The sequence below is a fragment of the Loxodonta africana genome, chromosome 5 (genome assembly GCF_030014295.1).
Source record: "Loxodonta africana isolate mLoxAfr1 chromosome 5, mLoxAfr1.hap2, whole genome shotgun sequence".
Lineage (NCBI taxonomy): Eukaryota > Metazoa > Chordata > Mammalia > Proboscidea > Elephantidae > Loxodonta > Loxodonta africana.
Genome location: NC_087346.1, coordinates 64,022,567 through 64,042,843, shown reverse-complemented (window position 1 = coordinate 64,042,843; position 20,277 = coordinate 64,022,567). Strand labels below are relative to the sequence as shown.

General features: G+C 38.2%; 1 protein-coding gene across 15 annotated transcripts in view; it reads left to right on the top strand.

The window, feature by feature from the left end:
* The window catches only part of HERC3 (HECT and RLD domain containing E3 ubiquitin protein ligase 3), a 136,024-nt gene that overhangs the window by 67,252 nt on the left and 48,495 nt on the right, over window positions 1–20,277 (top strand). For 8 of the 15 annotated variants that reach the window (XR_010322051.1, XM_064285562.1, XM_064285563.1 and 5 more), the window contains 10 exons: window positions 954–1,030; window positions 5,479–5,603; window positions 7,223–7,282; window positions 11,290–11,401; window positions 11,829–12,018; window positions 13,846–14,009; window positions 14,142–14,255; window positions 18,253–18,276; window positions 18,544–18,633; window positions 19,799–19,969. Coding sequence is in view for 13 of the 15 variants with exons in the window: in XM_064285562.1 (XP_064141632.1) it covers window positions 954–1,030; window positions 5,479–5,603; window positions 7,223–7,282; window positions 11,290–11,401; window positions 11,829–12,018; window positions 13,846–14,009; window positions 14,142–14,255; window positions 18,253–18,276; window positions 18,544–18,633; window positions 19,799–19,969 (1,127 nt within the window). In the remaining 2 variants the exon portion in view is untranslated. Of the gene's footprint in view, window positions 1–953; window positions 1,031–2,435; window positions 2,566–5,478; window positions 5,604–7,222; window positions 7,283–10,795; window positions 11,260–11,289; window positions 11,402–11,828; window positions 12,019–12,490; window positions 12,663–13,845; window positions 14,010–14,141; window positions 14,256–18,252; window positions 18,277–18,543; window positions 18,634–19,798; window positions 19,970–20,277 lie in introns of those variants that run through there. The other 7 variants (XM_064285564.1, XM_064285568.1, XM_064285571.1 and 4 more) reach the window with 7 other exon arrangements.

Sequence of the window (20,277 nt, the reverse complement as noted above, 5' to 3'; positions counted from 1 at the left end):
GCCTCATTCAATATTTTGCCCAGAATCCTTCAAAGAAACATACCGCTTTTAGAACTCAAGTGTTTTATAGGTTAATTTAACATCGCAAATTTGTAAAGTTTAACTACAACTTATGTGATCATAAATTTGTGCTTGAATGTTTTTCAAATGATTTCATAACATAAGTAAATTAAAATATTATATGATAAATGCTGTGGTTTTAGGAACCAGCCTATATGGTAATGTGAGAGCCCAGAGGAAGGCATCAAGGAGTATGCTGGTGTGGAAGTTTGAGCTGGGTGTAAAAGGGTGATTTGGAGCCAGCTAGGTAGAGGAGGACCATGGGGGAGTGGGTGGTTGTGAGTAATACAGAGTTGCGCAATCCCAGAAACACCATTCAGTTTATTGTCCAGGAGGCACCATTCATAGGTTCCTGCTGGGGGTGGTACAGGGAAAAGGCAAGGAGGCATGAAGTATCGTGATGTATTAGAAATAAAAGTGGTTTGGATGCTATTAGAGTATTATGTGGACCCAAGTGTGCTGAGAAATAAAGCAGGGAATGGAGGCCCTCATATGGTAAGCCTTATCCTGAAGGGGCTAGGGATCACCACACTCAGATATTGAATTATTCGTTAAGCTTATGCTACCATTTATGGTAGTGCTCATTTTAGACTTCTGATCAGTGCGTACACAGAGTTAGAATGAAAAATAGGAACCAGGTTAGGATTAGGTGCAGGGCGAGGCAGTGGGTCAGGACAGAGGTAGAGTTATAGCAGAAGATACCATTTTATATGTTTATTTTTAACTGAAGTAGAAACATTGCTGGGCAAAGAGCCAGGAGAGGTTTCTTACTTCTTTGTCATAATTAAAATGAACAGGAAACCTTTCTCCAGTACAATTTAGAATATTAGAAAAAGGTATCAAGGAGAAACTTCAATTATTAAAAAACATACTCTTGAAAATTTTTTTGACAGATCGCTTTAAATATCATATTGTTAAGCAGATCTTCTCTGGAGGAGACCAAACTTTTGTACTTTGCTCCAAATATGAGGTAAAATTTTCTTTTGACTATTTTTTTGGAGTGGAATAATGGTGAACCAATATTTATTTTAACAAATACATCAGAGTAATGTTACTCTTTATTGCTGCCAATTTTGTCTTAATAAGCACACTAACCCTTGAAGACGTTATCTCCATTTTTCTCCCTTGAAGTGCTGATAATTTTCCTGGTATGTTAATGATAGAGTTCTAATTTATCATTTAAAGTTATTTATACCCATATTTGTTCCAAAAGAGATTTAAAGAGGCCTAGAGTATTTGTCCTTACTTTGGCATTATTAGTCTTTCCATTTTTTCCTTCCCTTTTCAGTAGCAACAAATGCTTAGGTATTTAAAAACTTAGTTTTTTTTGTTTGATGTGATTGATATAGAGAAGATATCACAATTTTCATGTCCTTTATTATGTATGATATGCTCATGGGACCACATTGCATTTGCAGCAGTTAAGAGCTATGGCTGCTAACAAAAAGGTTGGCAGTTCGAATCCACCAGCCACTCCTTGGAAACCATATGGGGCCAGTTCTGCTCTGTCCTGTAGGGTTGCTATGAGTAAGAATCCACTCGACTCCGTGTGTTATTGTCTCCTGCAGTACTATAGTGGGTAAGCCAGGAAGAACAAAGTTAAAGTATCTTTCAGGATTTAAGGAAGACTGAAATGCAAATCCAAGTATCTATGACAGAGCTTTAATTCGTCCACTCTTTCTGGGCAGAGGAAATCAGTCTAAAACTCCACAGGCTTTTTTTTTTTTTTTTAACCCCCTTTAATCTCCCTGCTCTTGTACCTTTTTTCTTCTCCTTTTCCTCCTCCTCTTTCCCCCTTACCCCCTCCATTTATTCAACAAGCATTTAAAAAGGATTAACTATAGATGGTGCATTGATCAGGAGCCCTGATGGCGCTTGACTGCTAACCAAGAAGTCAGTGTTTTGAAACCACCAGGGGTTACTCAGGAAAAAGATGTGGCAGTCTGCTTCCATAGAGATTTACAGCCTTGGAAACCCTGTGGAGAGACTGAGTCAGAGTCGACTCCACAGCATTGGGTTTGGGTTTCAGTTGGTGCGTTAATCCATTATCCTCTCCTGGAGTAGCATGAAGGGACCATTAGTGATTCTAAAGGACCCAGAATTGGCCAGGAAGGAAATGAGGAACTGTGGAAGCAGGGAGTCCTGGAAGCTCCCACCATGGTCCTGATACTTTGCTACCCTGAAATATATCAGTTTCTTCCTATTTGGTCAGTATTATTCTATGATTTGGTAGAAAAGGTTCTGATGTAGCTCGAGGCTGCAGTTGGACAGCTGAAACTGATGATGGGATAGTTTCTGGGTCAGGAGTCTGGATAAGGCTCTGTTTAGTGTAGCCATCTGGGGTGATTTGGAACTGTGCTTTAAATTTATTTTAGAACCAGCTTTAGACTTTCACAGAGAAATCCTGAGGAAAGCTGAGATTCTTTGTTTCTTCAAGATGCCAGTGCAATGAAATATGAAAAGCACTGAATCTCTGCAGGAAATAACTTTCCATCCATAAGTAATACAGTTGTAAGTATTCGTTTTCATAAAAGCTGCTTTGAGTATTATTACCTAGCTTTAATTTTCTCTTGAAATTCAAGTAGATAGAACATAAAACTTGGTTTCGGTCTTTAAATAAATATAGTATCTGGTGTGTGACATTGGATATTAAATTTATTGTAAATTTAGTGTTGGAACTGGAAAGCACTCGTTGGTGAGTAGGAAGTTGAGCAGTGTAGCATTAGAGAAACAGGGCAGGTTGAGGTTCAAACAACTGCGAAGAGTGGTATGCACGAAAAATGTAAGATAACAGAAAAAAGAAACGAAAAGTAGAATATTGCTTAGGAAGTTGTTGCTCTTTCTTTGTAAAACTGAAAACTAGACAAACGTTATATTAACTGTTAACCATAGATGTTTGTTTAGATATAGGCCCTGATCAAATCATATGTATTTATTAGCTCTTAAAGAGCCGCTTAAATAGCAAGGAAAAACTTCTGTGTAGACAAATCTAAAAGCCCATGGCCATTGAGTCAATTCTCACTCACAGTGACTGCATGGGACAGAGGAGAACTGCCCCATAGGATTTCCAAAGCTGAAATCTTGACGGAAGCAGACTGCCGTGTATTTCTCCCGTGGAACAACTGGTAGGCTTGAACTACCAACCTTTAGGTTAGCTAAGCACTTACTTAACCATTATGCCACCAGTTTCCTATCTAGACATACTCTGTTTTTGTAACCTGCCCACTCATTCATTAGTGCTAGACCTTCAAGTGGAAGAGGCAAGCAGAAGAATTATATTCAGATAATCTTTAAATACTCTCTGCATTTGATTCTAGGTCTTGACAAGTTAGTGAGTGTAAAGCATGATTTCTAGTTTTCCTTTTGTCTCTTTCCTTAGATAGATTGAAGAGGGAATGTGTGTGTGTTTGTTTGCATGTGTGTGTTTGTGTGCATGTGTGTCTGTCTGTTTCACATCCTACTAGGTGACCTTTTTTTCCTAGAACAGTGATACTCAACTTTGGTTGCCCATTGGAATCACTGACAGCTTTAAAAAGTAGATACCTCTAGAGGTTCTGATCAGGCTGGGTGTGACTTGACCATCAGGATTTTTGAAAATTCTCCTGGTGATCCAAAGTGCAACAGCAGTTCAGAAAAACTAACCTAGACCAATTTTTTTTTTTTTCTTTTTGGCTTGTATGTAATTAAACCCATAAGAAAATAAACCCATTGCCATCGAGTTGATTTGGACGCATAGCAAGCCTACAGGACAGAGTAGAACTGCTCCATACGGTTTCCAAGGCTGCAATGTTTACAGAAGCAGACTGCCACACCTTTCTCCCGTGGAGCAGCTGGTGGGTTTGAACCATTGACCTTTTAGTTGGCAGCTGAGCACTTAACCACTGTACCACCAGGGCTCCTCATGTTATTAGAAGGCACAGAAAAATGATGCTTTTTCTTGTTTTTTTAAATGACTCTGAGGTTCTGCTTCATTCAGGGCTCTCTGTGGCTCATTGGACATGCAATGAAGAAGAAGAAAATAGCTCCACGTCTATCTTTTATTGTAACTCTATGTTAGAGTCCATGTTCAGTTGCCCCTTTGAATGGGGAAGGTAATTAGACTTTATAAAACAGTAGTTTTAAAACCAGGTGGGAAAGAGGCAATCTTGCTCGCGTGTGCTCAGGCGTCCACTTTGGCTTACCAGCTTCCTCTATATAAGTCAAGGTGGCTTTTGTTCTCTCAGTAAACATCTGTGCCCACTTTTAGTAGACCCGTTATCAAGCACCAGATGATCAAAACCTTTGTCAAACATGTCTGATTTAATACATGCCCTCTTCCTTCCCACATTAACTCACAACTGTGGGAGAGTAAAGCAAGAAAATTTACTTTGCAAGTTATGTTTTTATATGTAGGTACAGAGGAGACAAAAAGAGATTATTTTATGAACTGATGGGTGAATGCTTTAATGTTGCCTTGTTCTTTGATATTAGTGTCAAGTGTAGGAGATAAAAAGCACTTCCAAGTTTTAGTTCTAGATCAAGAACAGGGTTTTAGGAAAATAAATTGAAAACAAGCAATTTAATAAAATGCAAGTACTTATGTGTTTTGCTTTTTAGTCTTAGAGTGAATAAAGCCTGTATAATGCTGGGCAGCATTTGGGACTTTCGAGGCCTTTACTAACATCCCCAATATGCATCTTTCTTACGAATTTATAACTATGTACTTAATGCAAGAAATTAAGAGGCAAATGAAGTTTTCATAGATTAAATGCAACATAGAGTATAACTGAACTCTGACTTTTATAATATATTTTGTTGGAGTTTGGCAAAGAGTTTTGGTAAATGATTAATAACTTAAAAACCTTGATGGTATGTTGATTCAGTGCAAAGGGGAAAGAAGTCTGGAAAAATTGTCTTGAGTTGAGTTCTCTAAAAAATAAACTCTGAGACCGAGATTCATGCTGAATAAGATTTTTGGGGAGTGCTCTCTAGGACAACATCTACTCAGGGATGAGGAAGGCAGGACTGGGCAGAGGAGGAAGTTGAACTGTAGTTCGGTGGTAACAGAGGTCTCAACCAATCCCTTGGGGAGCTCTGAAGTTGGGGTGACCCTTCAGCCAAGTCCTAAATCGAGGCAAGTGGGCTGGGCCTTTGTATCCCACCTTGATCTGCCATTGGTTTTGAAAAGGGTGAAGCAATAGTCAAATATGATTCCTGGAGAGCAGCCCAATGATGAGGTGTCAGGAGCTAACGCTCAGCATCTGGGGGAGTAATTGACTGCCCCCATTCTGGAGGGTGGGGGGGATCTAGGCGTTGCCCCACAGCGTCCACTACATAAGCGAAACACAAAATGGAGAATGTCAGGCGTTGGGGGGAGGAAAGGAGCCAAGACCCATGCTACATAATTTCTCTTTTTGATTGGTATATTTAATCCTCTAGAATTATTCTCCTGCTGTTGACTTCAGGACTATGAACCAAGCACATTACACCAGTTTAATAAATGATGAAACTATAGCAGTTTGGAGACAAAAACTCTCAGAACATAACAACGCAAATACAATCAAGTACGTGGCTGCTTGTCTTCATTTAATTTTTTCCGAAGCGTATTGGAACTTTTGTGCTTAGTGATTTTCCCTACTTCGCTATTGAAGTTGTGTGTGGATATAAATGAGTTTCACATTTTAGGGAATCTTTTTTTTTTTTTTTTTGCACACATTTATTCAGGCTTTGGTGCCCTGATCCCCAGCTAACATAGTGATGGTTTGTTCTGCCATTCTCAGTCAGAGTACATTCCTCAGCCTACCTTGTTCACTGAGATCTTACAAAATCCTGACTGATTAAGGCCTGAGTTAGCCTTTCTGCCAAGGGAGTTCAGTGGTATTGTTATTTAACCCCCATGAGTCCCTTCATAAGCGTGTTCCAAAGCATCCCAAATCTCAAGCAGTTATTATCTTGCCTAATCTGAAGACTTTCTTGCATTTCACCATTGAAAATGATTAGTTGAAATGGTAATCCAGAGTCAAGTAGAGAAAAAATATATAATAAAAAGGATTGAGAACTTTTATTAGGCTTATTTTATTAAAATATAACTTTTTCTGCTCATTTTAAAACATTTTCATTGACTTTCCTTAGTATTTCTATTTTTCTTCAGAGAACTTAATTCTTGGGAATGAATAAATCATGCTCTGTACTAAGCTACGGTCATTCTCAGAAATGTGCATAATGTATCTTGGTTTCTGACATAGATCGTAGTGGGGCAAATGGCCACTAAACTTTGTGATCTTCTGCAGTGGCAAGTTTTTGAGTAAGGGATCATTGGGAATGCCCAACAGCAGCACCATGGAAGTCCTCATAATCCCCACCTTAGGGGACTCTCCCCGAAGTTCAGACCAGAAGAGGACTAGATGGTAGTCAATAGGGTGAAATTTTACCCTTGCTGGAGACCTTGAGAAATTACCTCACTGTTAGTTCTCAGTTTTCTTATTTATAAAGTGAAGGGATGGAAGAAATGATCTTTAAAGATTGTTCCTGTCCTCAATTCTGTGATGAACAGGAATTACTGCAGTCCCTTCCCCAACCATGTATTTGTTTTATTCTTTCCCTTTTCCTTATAGTAAATGAGAGGGTCCAGGGTTCCTGACATGCAGTTTCACTCTGGGTCCCTGGAAATTAGCTATTATCCCAGAGCCCGTATAATCCGAGCACTATGAATAGACACTCATTTCACTTATTTTTAGTTTCTCAGATGGGCAACAAAATAAGGAGTACGTGGTTGTTCGGTTATTAATTTGCAAAGTTAATTTCTGTATTTGAGAAATAGCAGCTCAGGTTGTTTTTTGGTTTTATTTTGTGTTCATGTTTGGAGGTAAGGTGAGGAGTGTCTTACGTGGTTGGGGTAGAAGAATGTTCAAGATCATCATTAGGGGCAAGAGTTTCTCTTTCAGTGGCTTCGATACTCTTTTTATTCTTACACGACTTACAGAAAACTTAAGTTCTTATCCATTTTGAGATATGATGCAGTGTTTCTCCAAAGCAAATGTCCATTTTCCAAGACTGCATCTGGGTAAGAAAGAGCTGCTGTCAATGAAAACCTAGAGTAGATGGCTAAGCAATTTCTGATGCTTAAATATACCTTTAATTTATAATTTATTAAAGACTTCTTTCCCTTTTTATTTCTGGGCAGTGGTGTTGTTCAGATATTATCTTCTGCAGCCTGTTGGAATGGAAGTTTTCTTGAAAAAAAGTAAGTGACTTAAAATCTTAAAAAACCAACACGTGATGCAAGTACTTACTTATCAAAGGCTGTGAAAGACTTCCGTTCTCCTTGATGGTGGTTGGCCTTAATTTGGTGGATAAGCCAATGATTAGCACAAAAATCAGAATGCATAATAATGATGAATGAGGGGCCTTCAGGAAGGGCAATGCTGATTTATGCCTAGTTGGCAGAGAAGTCTGTTACCAAAGAGACGGACTATGTCTCAGAAACAGTTGGTGTAATCAAAAGTAAGATTTTTCCGGGTATTCTAAAATGTTACTCAGATTTTCAAATAAGCATGTGAAACTCTTCATATAGACTATATGAAACTTTTATCTCTACTTTTTAAGATTTAAGAGAAATCCATTGATATGTTAATTATATCAGCACCAACAGTGCGTGGACCTACACTTGACATCTCTATACAGATTAGACAAATATTAATTATATATAAAAACTAGTAGAAGCCTTTAATTTGCCATTATTGTTCTTGTTTTTAATGAAGATATAAGGTGCTTCACCTAATTTTCTTAAAATCATAAGCTGAAAGATCAAATAATATTCAATGTTTATTATGTTTTTATATAAACTCAATATGTCCCTGATTGTGTGTAGCAGTGATTCAGTTGACTTGATTTGATTGACAGACACATTGTTAAGTGTTGTGCAATGAATTTAACTTCCCAGATGGTCAGTAATCCATTGACAACAGCAATATGACTCCTTCAAACAGATTTGTACTGAACAACATTACAAGGCAAAAATATAAAACATCTCAAAAAAGTGTGATTCAAAAAATTAAAAAAATTCTTTATACCCCATTTTTCTACTCTCTACTCAGCTCCTCATCATGGTGACCCCAAGTGTTGTAGAGTAGAACCGGTTCATAGGGTTTTCAAGCTGTGACGTTTTAGAAGGTGACCTCTGGGTGGGTTTGAACTGCGAGCCTTTTGGTTAGAAGTTGAGTGTTTAACCATTTGCACCTTGGAAACTCTATGGGGCAGTTCTACTCTGTCCTATAGGGTCGCTATGAGTCGGAATCGAGTCAACAGCAGGGGGTTTGGAGTGGGTTATGGAGTAGTAGAATCAACTCAGTGGTAACTAACAACTCAGCTTCTCCTTCATTTCCCAATCAATGCTATTTAACAGTATTTTCTAGATTTTATTTGTTTGAGTAGTGATTCTCAAGCCTACAGGCCAATTCAGTATGGCCAAAGGTGTCTTGGGACATTATTGCAGCAGTCTGATTCCAACAAAATTCCCCAAGAAGAGAACCCATCTTTATTCTTCACTTCTGAGCCTGGAACATTTCTTAACCTGGTGTTAAGATTGTGGTTGCCAGTAGAAGGCAAAGAACATTGAATTACCTCAGAGTCTTCCTTCTCACCCTTTTTCCCACCTCTCATCCCTGTCCCTCCATCTGGCTCCATCCCACTCACTTTCAAGCCCCTATTCCACTTCGCTCTTTCTTCCTTTTCCCTCTGGTTCCCCGCTTCCTCCCATCCTTGCCCTCTCGCCCGCTTCAACAAGTATTATTGAGTGTTTACAATGCTCCAGGCACTGAGGATATGACTGTGAGCAAAACAAAACCTTGACTATTAATGAATTTACAGCAAAATCATTTGAGTACCACCTTTGCTCTTCTACCCCGTAGAATGCTAAATCAGATGATCACCAAAAACTGAAGTTTGTTTATCTTCCATTTTAGATTTATTTTAGGACCCCATATACTAGTGTGTTTTTAGAAAAGATGGTCTAGAATAAGCCATGATTCTTTTTATGCCACAAAATACCTAATCTCATTAAGTCTTCCTTATTTTTAAATTTTGGCAATTAATTGAACCACCCCAAACTTGACTCTTGGGGTGTTTTAGCCATGGAGGCCCAGTTTTGACCTCTGGGTAAATGACTTTCTTCAACAAGACTCAAGATGCCCCTCCTCACCAAGATGACATATTTTAGAATCTGATGCAATGGGGGCGACTTCTATTTAGATTGCTTTTCTCTTCTTTGTGGCTAGAGACTGGAATGGTAAAAAGGAAATGCCTCTTATTAGGCATCCTAATATTTTTTAATAGTAGTGCTTTGGAAACCCTGGTGGCATAGTGGTTGAGAGTTTGGCTGCTAACCAAAAGATAGGTGCTTTGAATCCATGAGGTGCTCCTTGAAAAACCTGTGGGACAGTTCTCCTTTGTTCTGTAGGGTTGCTATGAGTCAGAATGGACTCAATGGCAATGGGTTTTTTTTTTTTTTTTTTTTTTTGTAGTGCTTTAGACCTTGGGGGAGAAATTCTTTTCTCTTTTTTTCCTTAAGTTCTTTCTCATCGACCCTTCCTCCTTTGCTCCTGCCAATGTGTACAGAATTTGTGGTTAAATTCTTAATTCTTTAAAAACACCCTTCTTCGTTTACCTTCTCCCTTAGTTTTTCTTTTCTCAATAGGAATGAGCTTAGGTGGAAGTTCAGGGAGGCTTCCAAGGCTCCCTGAACTCAGGTCCAGCCTTGCTCACCAGGAAATTACATTTGGGTCTGAACTCCCAGGTAGTTTATAAAGTGTTCCTTTGCTTGGTTTATCCCTACTGCAAATATCCCTCTGGGAACCTCATGCAGGAGAGGGTCTTGTCATGAGTTTTGATCTTTGGCGATCCCAAGTCCAGACCACATCTCTCAGTCCTTTCTGCCAGTGACCAGGCTAATGAGATTTGGTCACAGAATGAAGACTTACTTACATTCAGTTTTGTGCGAATCCACCCCAACCATGCCCCCAACCCCCGCCCCCCCAAAAAAGTGTGTCTCTAACTGGGTTGTAAGAAGTCGTTTCAAGAGCTCTTTTCCGTTACAATTAGAGATTGCGGAGTCATTTACTTTAGAATGAACAACAGTAAAAGACTCAAAAACAAAGTATCTTCTCTTGATTTGACCGTTTGAGTTCCAATTTATATGATTTCTTTTTAATGTTAGAAGCTGTACTTACATTTTTATGAGTCATAACATTGTCAGGGTATTAAAAGTGCCACCATTACTCATAAATAGGAACTTCTTTTATAAATTAATAGATGTGCTATGTCCAAGAGTGGGAATTTAAAAGAGACATTTTTCTAAGTATTAAAAGACTAAGATTTTTTTTAAAGTTAGAAAAACGATTTAGTTGTTAGGAAGTAAAAGAGTAGGAGTGAAATTAGTTCTTGGGTGAGTGTAATTGTATCGCTTGTGTTAACTGAGATTCATTGTCTGTATGATTTTTATTTTAAATACTTTGTTGAGAAAGTTTTTTTTTTGTCTTTAATGTAGCAGGGATGGTTTTATTTTTTATAGTTTTTATTGTGCTTTAAGTGAAAGTTTACAAATCAAGTCAGTATCTCACATAAAAATTTATATGCACCTTGCTACATACTCCCAATTACTCTCCCCCTAATGAGACAGCCTGCTCTCTCCCTCCACTCTCTCTTTTCATGTCCATTTCGCCAGCTTCTAACCCCCTCTACCCTCTCATCTCCCCTCCAGGCAGGAGATGCCAGCATAGTCTCAAGTGTCCACCTGATCCAGAGAAAGGTTTTAACAAGGAAGTTCTACTTGCCATTTGTTGATGAGTGGGCCAGTTTGCTTAGAGGATCGGTTTTACACCAAGACACAGTGTCTACATCCACTCCAATGGGCCACAATTACAGAAAACCTAAAAAAATTCCAGAGTACAAGCAAGGAAATACACTCTGCTTATAAATTTCAAGAGAGCCTCAGCTTCAAAGGATGATCCTTGTACTTTGATTGACTTGAAGGAGAAAAGAGTTGAAAATTTTAAGATCATTTTGTAAAAGGAATTCCAGAGAGGATTATTCTGTTGGGCTTCTTCCAAGGATAGTAATTTTATAGATCTTGTCTGCTGGGTCAAATTTAAATCTCATCAGTATGGATAGACTATTTTGTTTACTTATCCATAATTCCTATCCTGGTGTTTTCTTTTTTTTTTTTACATACTTGGTTTGTTTTTGTTTGTTTAGAATTGATGAACATTTTAAAACAAGCCCCAAAATCCCTGGGATTGACCTGAACTCAACCAGAGTGTTATTTGAGAAGCTGATGAACTCTCAGCACTCCTTGATTCTAGAACAGGTATGTTCTTTACATTTCCAGAGTGCATGCTTAAAAAAGGATATTTTTTGCATTGTGATAATTCAGCTTTTAAGAGGAAAAGAGAAGAAAAAGCAGAAATCTTATAAAGATAAAAAAGGGAAACTCTAATACAAATCTTAACTTTATAAAATCTCCAGTTTGGGAATTTGACCTACCTTTAACTTCCTTTTTGGCTTTAATCTTTCTAAGGAAATGGCCCTCTAGAATATAAACTCTGCGTGGGCAGAGATCTTTGTCTTTTCATTAATGTGTCCTGAGAGCCTAGATCATTGTCTGGCACATACCAGGTGCTCAGTGAATACTTATTGAGAGTTTGAGAGTCTGTCAGATAGTTTATGAATTTAGAGAGAAGTTAATTAGATCTCAAGTACATTTGAATGTCTCAATCCCCTTTTCTCTCATTCAGATCTTAAACAGCTTTGAAAGTTGCCTGATTCCCCAGTTGTCGAGTTCACCACCAGATGTTGAAGCAATGAGAATCTATTTAATACTACCTGAGTTTCCCCTGCTCCAGGATTCCAAGTATTACATAACATTGACTATTCCTTTGGCTATGGCCATCCTACGGCTGGATGCAAACCCCAGCAAAGTATTAGGTGAATTTGCTAAACTCAGTACCAATGGGTTTGTGCTTATTTGTTTTGTTGGTGTGACCACTGGGATTGGGTCTCAGTGGATTGAGATCCAAGAATCAATTGTTGCTATTTAATATCTTTAACATTTAAACATTTCTTGCTTTGCTGTTTGTTTCTAGCTAACCATACTTACAGTTTGAGCAAACTGAACCATTATTTAGGTTATTTGAAATGATTCATGCCAGATTACACTTGATTTTCAAATATCCAGTTAGATTATTCAATTTTAATTTTTTTTGTTTTCTTTCCTCTCACACTTGCTAGTAGTTAATAGTGCTCAAAAATTAGTGTCCATCTGTCTTTTTCCTATACCTAATTTAGGGGGTGGGAGTAAAATGAACAGTTTTGGTGATACAGAGGTCTCCGAAAAAGGAGAGGAAGAAAATGACCTAGTGGGGACTTATCAAATGTTTGTTTTGCTTTTCTTTTTTAGGACAGTTGAGTCCACACTGATTTTTGCAGGCTACGGACACTTTGCTGAGATAAGAACCTTCCGTTCCTCAGTGAATTGGAGAGTATCTCTTATGGGAGTAGCACCTGAGGTGTTTTTATTAATCAAGTACAGAAAGTCTGTCAACTGGCTTATTTATTCATTTTTGGCCCTGGTAAATTTTTTTTTAGGTGTTCATTGCAACTCAGTAACTTCTGTGTTCCAGATGGACTGGGATGTTACTTGAGTGTGGTCTCTCCCTGAGTGAAGAAACCTGTGTTACTGAGGGTGGACTAGTGGCTTTCCCATATTGCTTCCACCTTTGTAGAAGATATAACAACAGAAATAATAATGAAAGCACTAGTATTATGTTAGTACTTTATTTTTTTTTTTTACAGATCAAAAGCCCTTTGGGGGAATATGATCTAAGGTGTTGTAATAGATTATGAGGTAGAGAGATGACAGTCTCTGGGGGAATTTTATCTGACTTTTAAGTTTGTTTTTTTTTTTCCTTTACTTTTTTCCAGATAGGGTACAGAAAGAAATCAGAATTGTTCGGGTTTATGCTTAAATTGTTTTTAACTTCGTATTATAGAACTTTAAGAGAATACTCCGAAGTAAAGAGAACACTACGTGTACCCATCACCCAAATCCGATTATCACTATTTTAACTATCCCTCCCACTACCACCACCTTTTAATTTTTACTGGAATAGTCTAAAGAACATCTCAGACATATTATTTCACCCTTTAAATATTTCAGGATGGATGAATTTATTTCTGACAGAATGGAAGCCAGTGGTATAATTGTTTTTTCTGATTATGAGAGAGTGTTGTCTTTAGGAAACAGAAATAGTAGTTTTTCAACTAATTATGCCCCTTGAAGGGAGGGAATAGCTGCCATATTGGTGCTGTTTCTAGGGCATATCATCATTCGCTTCCTTGGGGCAGGATTTGAGTGGTGGCTGAGAATAGGGCTGAAAGGCTGGGATATTTGAATGTTCTTTGGAGTAATACTGTGGACATCACTCTTGCCCAAAGTATGTGCCTTACCATCTTGTCCACATGTAACCTTGGAATAGAACTTTTAGGTTAGCATTCTGAATGAGCCTTTGAGGAAAAAAATCTGATCAAGCTTTACAAAAGAAAAAAAGAACTCCAGGGATTCTTATGCAGCTGCTGCTCTCTCCTGAAATGCTCTCTCCAATGCAAGCAGATGGGTTCTCTTGAAAGTTATTTCGGGGAATCTGTGTTTTAGACTAATGTTCATCTTGTAACCGGAGCAGTTGTTAGGTAGTAGTGAGAAGACATACACATTTCATAAACATGTTGAAATATGTCTTTTCTTTCTTTCTAAAGATAACTGGTGGTCTCAGGTATGCCCGAAATATTTCATGAAGCTGGTAAACCTCTATAAAGGTGCAGTCGTTTATCTCCTGAGGGGAAGAAAGACATTCTTAATTCCCGTACTGTTTAACAATTACATTACAGCAGCTCTTAAACTCTTGGAAAAGTTATATAAGGTGAGCACAGAGAGGAGCCAGTGGGGAGAGGGGTGTGTGGATGGTTAGGGGAAACATCCTGCTCAGGTGTTCTAAGGGAAGCCATTTTCGAGTTGTCTGGGTTTTAGTTGTCCTTATTTTGTTCTTCATCAGGTAAATCTTAAAGTGAAGCATGTGGAATATGATACGTTTTACATCCCTGAGATTTCTAATCTTGTGGACATTCAGGAAGACTACCTCATGTGGTTCTTGCATCAAGCAGGGATGGTAAGGATTCATTTAAAGCGCGCCTTAAAGCTTTAGTCTCAGTACAATTTGGGACAGGAAAAGCACACGTGAGCCCTATATAACTTGTTCTTTACTTTGGTGTTAACGTCACACCTGTATTTTATCCAGGTAGCTTTTGCATTCTTGAAAACTTTGAAGCATTTTGAGTAAATACATGGTGATAACGGTTCATAAACAGAATGTTATACATTTTTATTAGTTGCATTTAAAAATCAAGACATTACGCATAGAAAGAATGAATTTGCGGTTTTTCTTGAAAATTGGAAGATCTGGCAACTCTGGGCCTATCTTCCCAGGTAACATCAATAAGGTGGAGTTCAGTAGTAGCTCTTTAGATGAGGGTTATGTTTTTCACAATCCCCACCACAGCTTGATTTATCCATGACACTGAGGAAAGGATCTTTTGCTAATCATCATCTTCTAACAGCCAGTTAGTTATCTGTGTCAGTTGTTTATGTCAGCTGCCTAGACCCTGTAGGCCACCTCTGATTTAGGATTGCATGCCTGTGAAAATGTCACACATCCCAGGCCTAGGTCGTACTGTATGTTAGACATGCTATCCAAGGAACTGGGGATTTCTGCAGTCCCTGAGGCCCCTGGCTTGACAGGAACTGCTCAGTTTGATTGAGGACTGGCTTGAAATGCTCAAGACTCTTTAGGATCCCCCATCGGTGGAGTATGTGTAAATTTGAGTTATGTCAGAGGACAGAATGGTAACTTGGCTACTGCATGTAGTAAAGCCATGTGCAGCAGGTGCATTGAGGTGAGTCCTTGCCGGCTTAACAGATTCATCATCAACATTACAGTAGTGTTTTCCTGTGGGATTTTTGGAGGTCAGCAGTGGTTTCCATAAGCAAGGTATTTAAATAGGTTTCTTTAACTAAATAAGTAAGATTGTTTTCTTTGTCAAATAATAGATGACCAGTGCTAGACACAGCATTGTATTTTTTAATAAGACTTAATGGTTACCTTGAATAAACAAAATGCTTTTTAATGAAAATGATTTAGAGTCTGTCTTAGTCATCTAGTCCAGCTGTACCAGAAATACCACAAGTGGATGGCTTTAACAAAGAGAAATTTATTCTCTCACAATTTAGTAGGTTACAAGCCCAAATTTAGGGTGTCAGCTCCAGGGGACAGCTTTTTGTGTTGGCTCTGGAGGAAGATTCCTCGTCATCAATCTTCCCCTGCTTGAGGAGCTTCTCAGGCACAGGGACCCCAGGTCCAAAAGACATACTCTGCTCCCAATGCTGCTTTCTTGGTGGCCTGAGGTCCCCACTCTCTGCTAGCTTCCGTTTCCTTTTATCTCTTGAGAGAAAGAAAGTGGTGCAGGTCACACCCCAGGGAAACTCCCTGTACATTGGATCAGGGATGTGACTTGGTGAGGGTGTAACAATCCCACCCTAATCCTCTTTAACATAAAATTACAGTCACAAAATGGAGGACAACCACAAAATACTAGGAATCATGGCCTAACCAAGTTAATACATTTGTGGGGGGACATAATTCAATCCATGACATAGTTTTCCAAATAGGTTGACATGGGAAACTTAACATGTAGGCTAGCAATGAACTCTGCTTTTACCTGCTGATTTAGAAATTGTAAAAAGATAAACTTTTCTGTTTTATCAATTTGTGAATGATTATTCATTAAATAATAAAATATTAGAGTTTAAACAAGCCTTATGAATTACTTACACCAACTGCTTTGTATCCAGATGAGGAAATGGAGGCCCAAAACCCAAAAAAAACAAACCCATTGCCGTCGAGTCGATTCCTACTCATGGCGACCCTATAGGACAGAGTGGAACTGCCCCATAGAGTTTCCAAGGAGCTCCTGGCGAATTCAAACTGCTGACCTCTTGGTTAGCAGCCATAGCACTTAACCACCACGCCGCCAATGGAGGCCCAGAGAAGTTAAATAATTTTAGTACCAATTCAACTCTTATCAAAGCTAGTTCTTCTGACTTCTGGTTTACTTTTTGACTTGACGCTGAGTAAAATAATTCTTTTCGACCCTGAAAAAGAAGTTGCTAGTGTTAAAATCTAGATTATCATGATTGTAGTCTCTGAATTGAAGTGCATAAGTATGTAACTTTTACAGTTTTTCTGTATAGTTCTTTTCTTCAAAAATTTGATAAGCAAATTTAGAGGCTCATTTTCTCTTCAATTTAGTAATTAAGGTAGCAGTTACTGAAAGATAGAAAATGCAGTGATATCGCTGTGTGACATTTTGTGGTCTCTGTAGAATTTTTTTTTTTGAATGTGCTTTAAGTGAAAGTTTACAATTCAAGTCAGTTTCTCATAGCAAAACTTATACACCTATTGTTATGTGACCCTAGTTGCTCTCGCTACAATGTGACAGCACACTCCCTCTCTCCACCCTGTATTTGCCATGTCCACTCAACCAGCTCCTGTCCCCCTCTGCCTTCTCATTTTGGCTCCAGACAGGAGCTGCCTGCATAGTCTCAAGTATCTACTTAAGCTAAGAAACACACTCCTCACCAGTATCATTTTATGTCTTATTGTTCAGTCTAATCTTTGTCTGATGAGTTGGCTTCGAGAATGGTTTTAATTTTGGGCTGACAGAGTCTGGGGGCCATGACTTCTGGAGTCCCTTCAGTCTCAGTCAGACCATTAAGTCTGGTCTTTTTACTAGAATTGGAGGTCTGCATCCCACTTTTCTCCTGCTCCATCAGGGATTCTCTGTTGTGTTCCCTCTAAGGGTCTGTAGAATTTTTTCTGTTGTGTAAGGTACAATGCTATTAGGAACTGAAATTTACATTTCTCGGTATCTTGAATTTTAACTTAAAATGCTAAGCCATTGCATACATAAATTTATGTTTATTTTAATCACTTTTTAGTGGTATTAATACACAGTGAAGGAGCTCTGATGGAGCAACGGTTAAGCACTTGGCCGCTAACTGAAAGGTCAGTGGTTCGAACCCACTAGCAGCTCCACAGGAGAAAAGACCTGACGATTTGCTCCTGTAAAGATTTCAGCTAGGAAACCCTATGGAGGAGCTCTACTCTGTCCTATAGCGTCGCTGTGTGTTAGAATAGTGTATGATTCCACTTATGCCCCACAGGGTTTCCAAGAAGTACCTGGGGGATTCAAACTGCTGACCTTTTGGTTAGCAGCAGAACTCTTAACCACTATGGCACAAGAGTTTTCATATGAGATATCAATTGTAGGCAAATAAATAGAATTAAAATTTTATTAGTGGTTACCAGAGCCTGTGGAGAGGGAAAATGGAGTTATTGTTGAAGGGGTACTTAGTTTGATGAAAAACTTGTGGAAATGGATACCGGTGATAGTTATACAACGTGGTGAATGTAATTAACGTCACAGAATTGTACACTTAAAATGGTTAAAATGGCAAATTTTTTTGTTACATATAATTTACTACAATAATATATATATTTTTTAATATTCACACATTCATTAATATATTGGTGGAGTACCTTCTGTGGGCCCAACAGTGGCCTTACTGCTAAGCCAAGGATAGCTTATTTCATAAAGTGCTTTTAAAGAGCTCTTTGAAATACTTTCTAAATATTTGGCTTTTTCTAAGAGTTACAGTCTCTGTGTGTATAAAGGAAGATGTAGCATGCCAACAAATAAAATGTAATTTGCATTATCCATGTTACCCAACAAAATTAACCTCTGAAGTAAAGATTGTAAAGGCTCCTGTTTGGCATTAGGCTTCTTAATAAAAGAAAATTCCAGTGATGCTGTGAATTATGGAGAGTTGGTGAAAGGGTCTTTAAAGGTCATTTAAACATTTTTTATAATTGTTTTCGTCCTTTTTCTCAGTTTTTGTCCATCAAAACATCTGGTCTGTTAAGTCAGCAATCCAGCCGTTCGAATGGTGTTAGTTCGATGGCCAAATAGGCATTTCACATTTGTAGGGGGTAAAAAGCTCAGATTAAAAAAAAAATCTAAGTAACAGACTTTTTATTTTTCTTTACACAGAAAGCTAGACCATCTATAATACAGGTAAATAATTGTTTTTTAATATTTATATATGTATATATATATATTTCCAGAAACCCTGGTGGCGTAGCGGTTAAGTGCCACAGCTGCTAACCAAAAGGTTGGCAGTTCGAATCCACCCCTACTCTGTGGGGTAGTTCTACTCTGTCCTATAGGGTTGCTATGAGTCAGAGTCGACTCAACAGCAGTGGGTTTGGTTTTTTTATATATATTTCCAGCAGTATTCTCAGTGGAATACTACAGTTTTACCAGTAATATGTTTTATTCTAGGATGCTGTAACACTGTGTTCCTATCCTTTCATCTTTGATGCCCAAGCCAAGACCAAAATGTTACAGACTGATGCTGAACTACAGATGCAGGTATCACATATTAAAAATTATTTTCTCTTCTGTGTTTTTCTCATCCTAGACAATTGTAATTTTTCCTGATAGGAGGAAGTATATTTGGATCAAATTTCATTATATCTCTTAGTGCTATTCTAATTTTTTTCAGCAATTTTATGTTGAATATAACACATATATGTGACTCTGCATTTATGTAAATCCGGGGTTGGTGAACTTTTTCCATAAAGGTCCAGGTAGTAGATATTTGAAGCTTTGTGGTCCCTGTTTCAATTACTTACCTCTGTTGTAGCATAAAAGCCTCCATACATAATGTGTAAATGAATGAGTGTGGCTATGCTTTCATAAAACTGAAATTTGAATATAATCTTTACATGTCACAAAATATTCTTTTGATTTTTTTTCAACTATTTAAAAATATAAAAACCAGCTTTAGCTCAAGAGCTGTACAAAAACAGGCAGCCAGCTAGATTTAACTACAAAGCCAGTGGTAGGGGTACTGATGTAGAGAAAGAGAGTTAATTAAGTGGAGCTAATAATTATTTATTGAATAAAGAAAAAAATTAATAGAGATTTATTAATAGTGTATTTTAAACACACGTTTTTATTATAAAATAGATTTGATCTGACAAGCCTACAAAAAACATTCATGAAGTAGCAATCCAAATCCACCAATTCTGACCCTTGGTAGATATATAATGTCATTCATTTCTTCCTCTCTCTGCCTCACTCCAGCTTTCTCTGTATCCATTTATCTATACATATAACTATTTTCATGGTGATATATTTGCAATACTGACAATTCGAAGGTTTTCCAGAGAAGATTGACATTTTTCAAAGAATAAAAACCATTTAGCCAGCGCTTATCAGGTCTAGTTCCCTGCCATTTTGAAAGTCATGTTTCTTCAAGTACAGTCTTAATTTTAGTCTTAATCATTTTCCTGAAACTGGTTACGGATCATATGGTTCATAAATTGTTTCAATCAATCTCTTTGAGTTCAGATGAGAAAGATTTGTGTGGTATGTAAACATGAGTAATTTAGACAATCTGTGAAAGTTAGAGGGGAAAAAGGACAAGATGGAGGTGCTGCGAGTTCTCTCGGGTCCAGAAGCATAGCTGGCTGCTTTCTGGGGTGCACTCTAGTGCATGCTGAGTAATTATTCCTTGGGTGTGCCGTTCCAGGTGGCAGTCAACGGAGCCAATCTGCAGAATGTCTTCATGCTTCTCACCCTGGAGCCTCTGCTGGCCAGAAGCCCCTTCCTGGTCCTTCATGTTCGCAGGAACAACCTCGTTGGAGATGCGCTGAGAGAGCTGAGCATTCATTCTGATATTGATTTGAAAAAGCCTCTCAAAGTGAGCTCCACAGCATATTCCTCGAAGTATCCTTATAGATTTTCTTTACACAGTGTTGATGAAGCAGGAAAGATTTTATTGTAATTGTGGAGTACAGCCACTCATTATTACACTTTCATTCATTTTGTTATTTTTGTTTTTGTGTGCCGTTGAATCGATTGACTCTTAGTGACCCCAAAGTATAGGGTAGAACTGCCCCATAGAGTTTTCTAGGCTATGATCTTTACAGGAGCAGATCTCCAGGTCTTTTCTCCTGTAGGACAGCTGGTGGGTTCAAACTGCCGACTTTTCAGTTGGCAGTCGAGTGC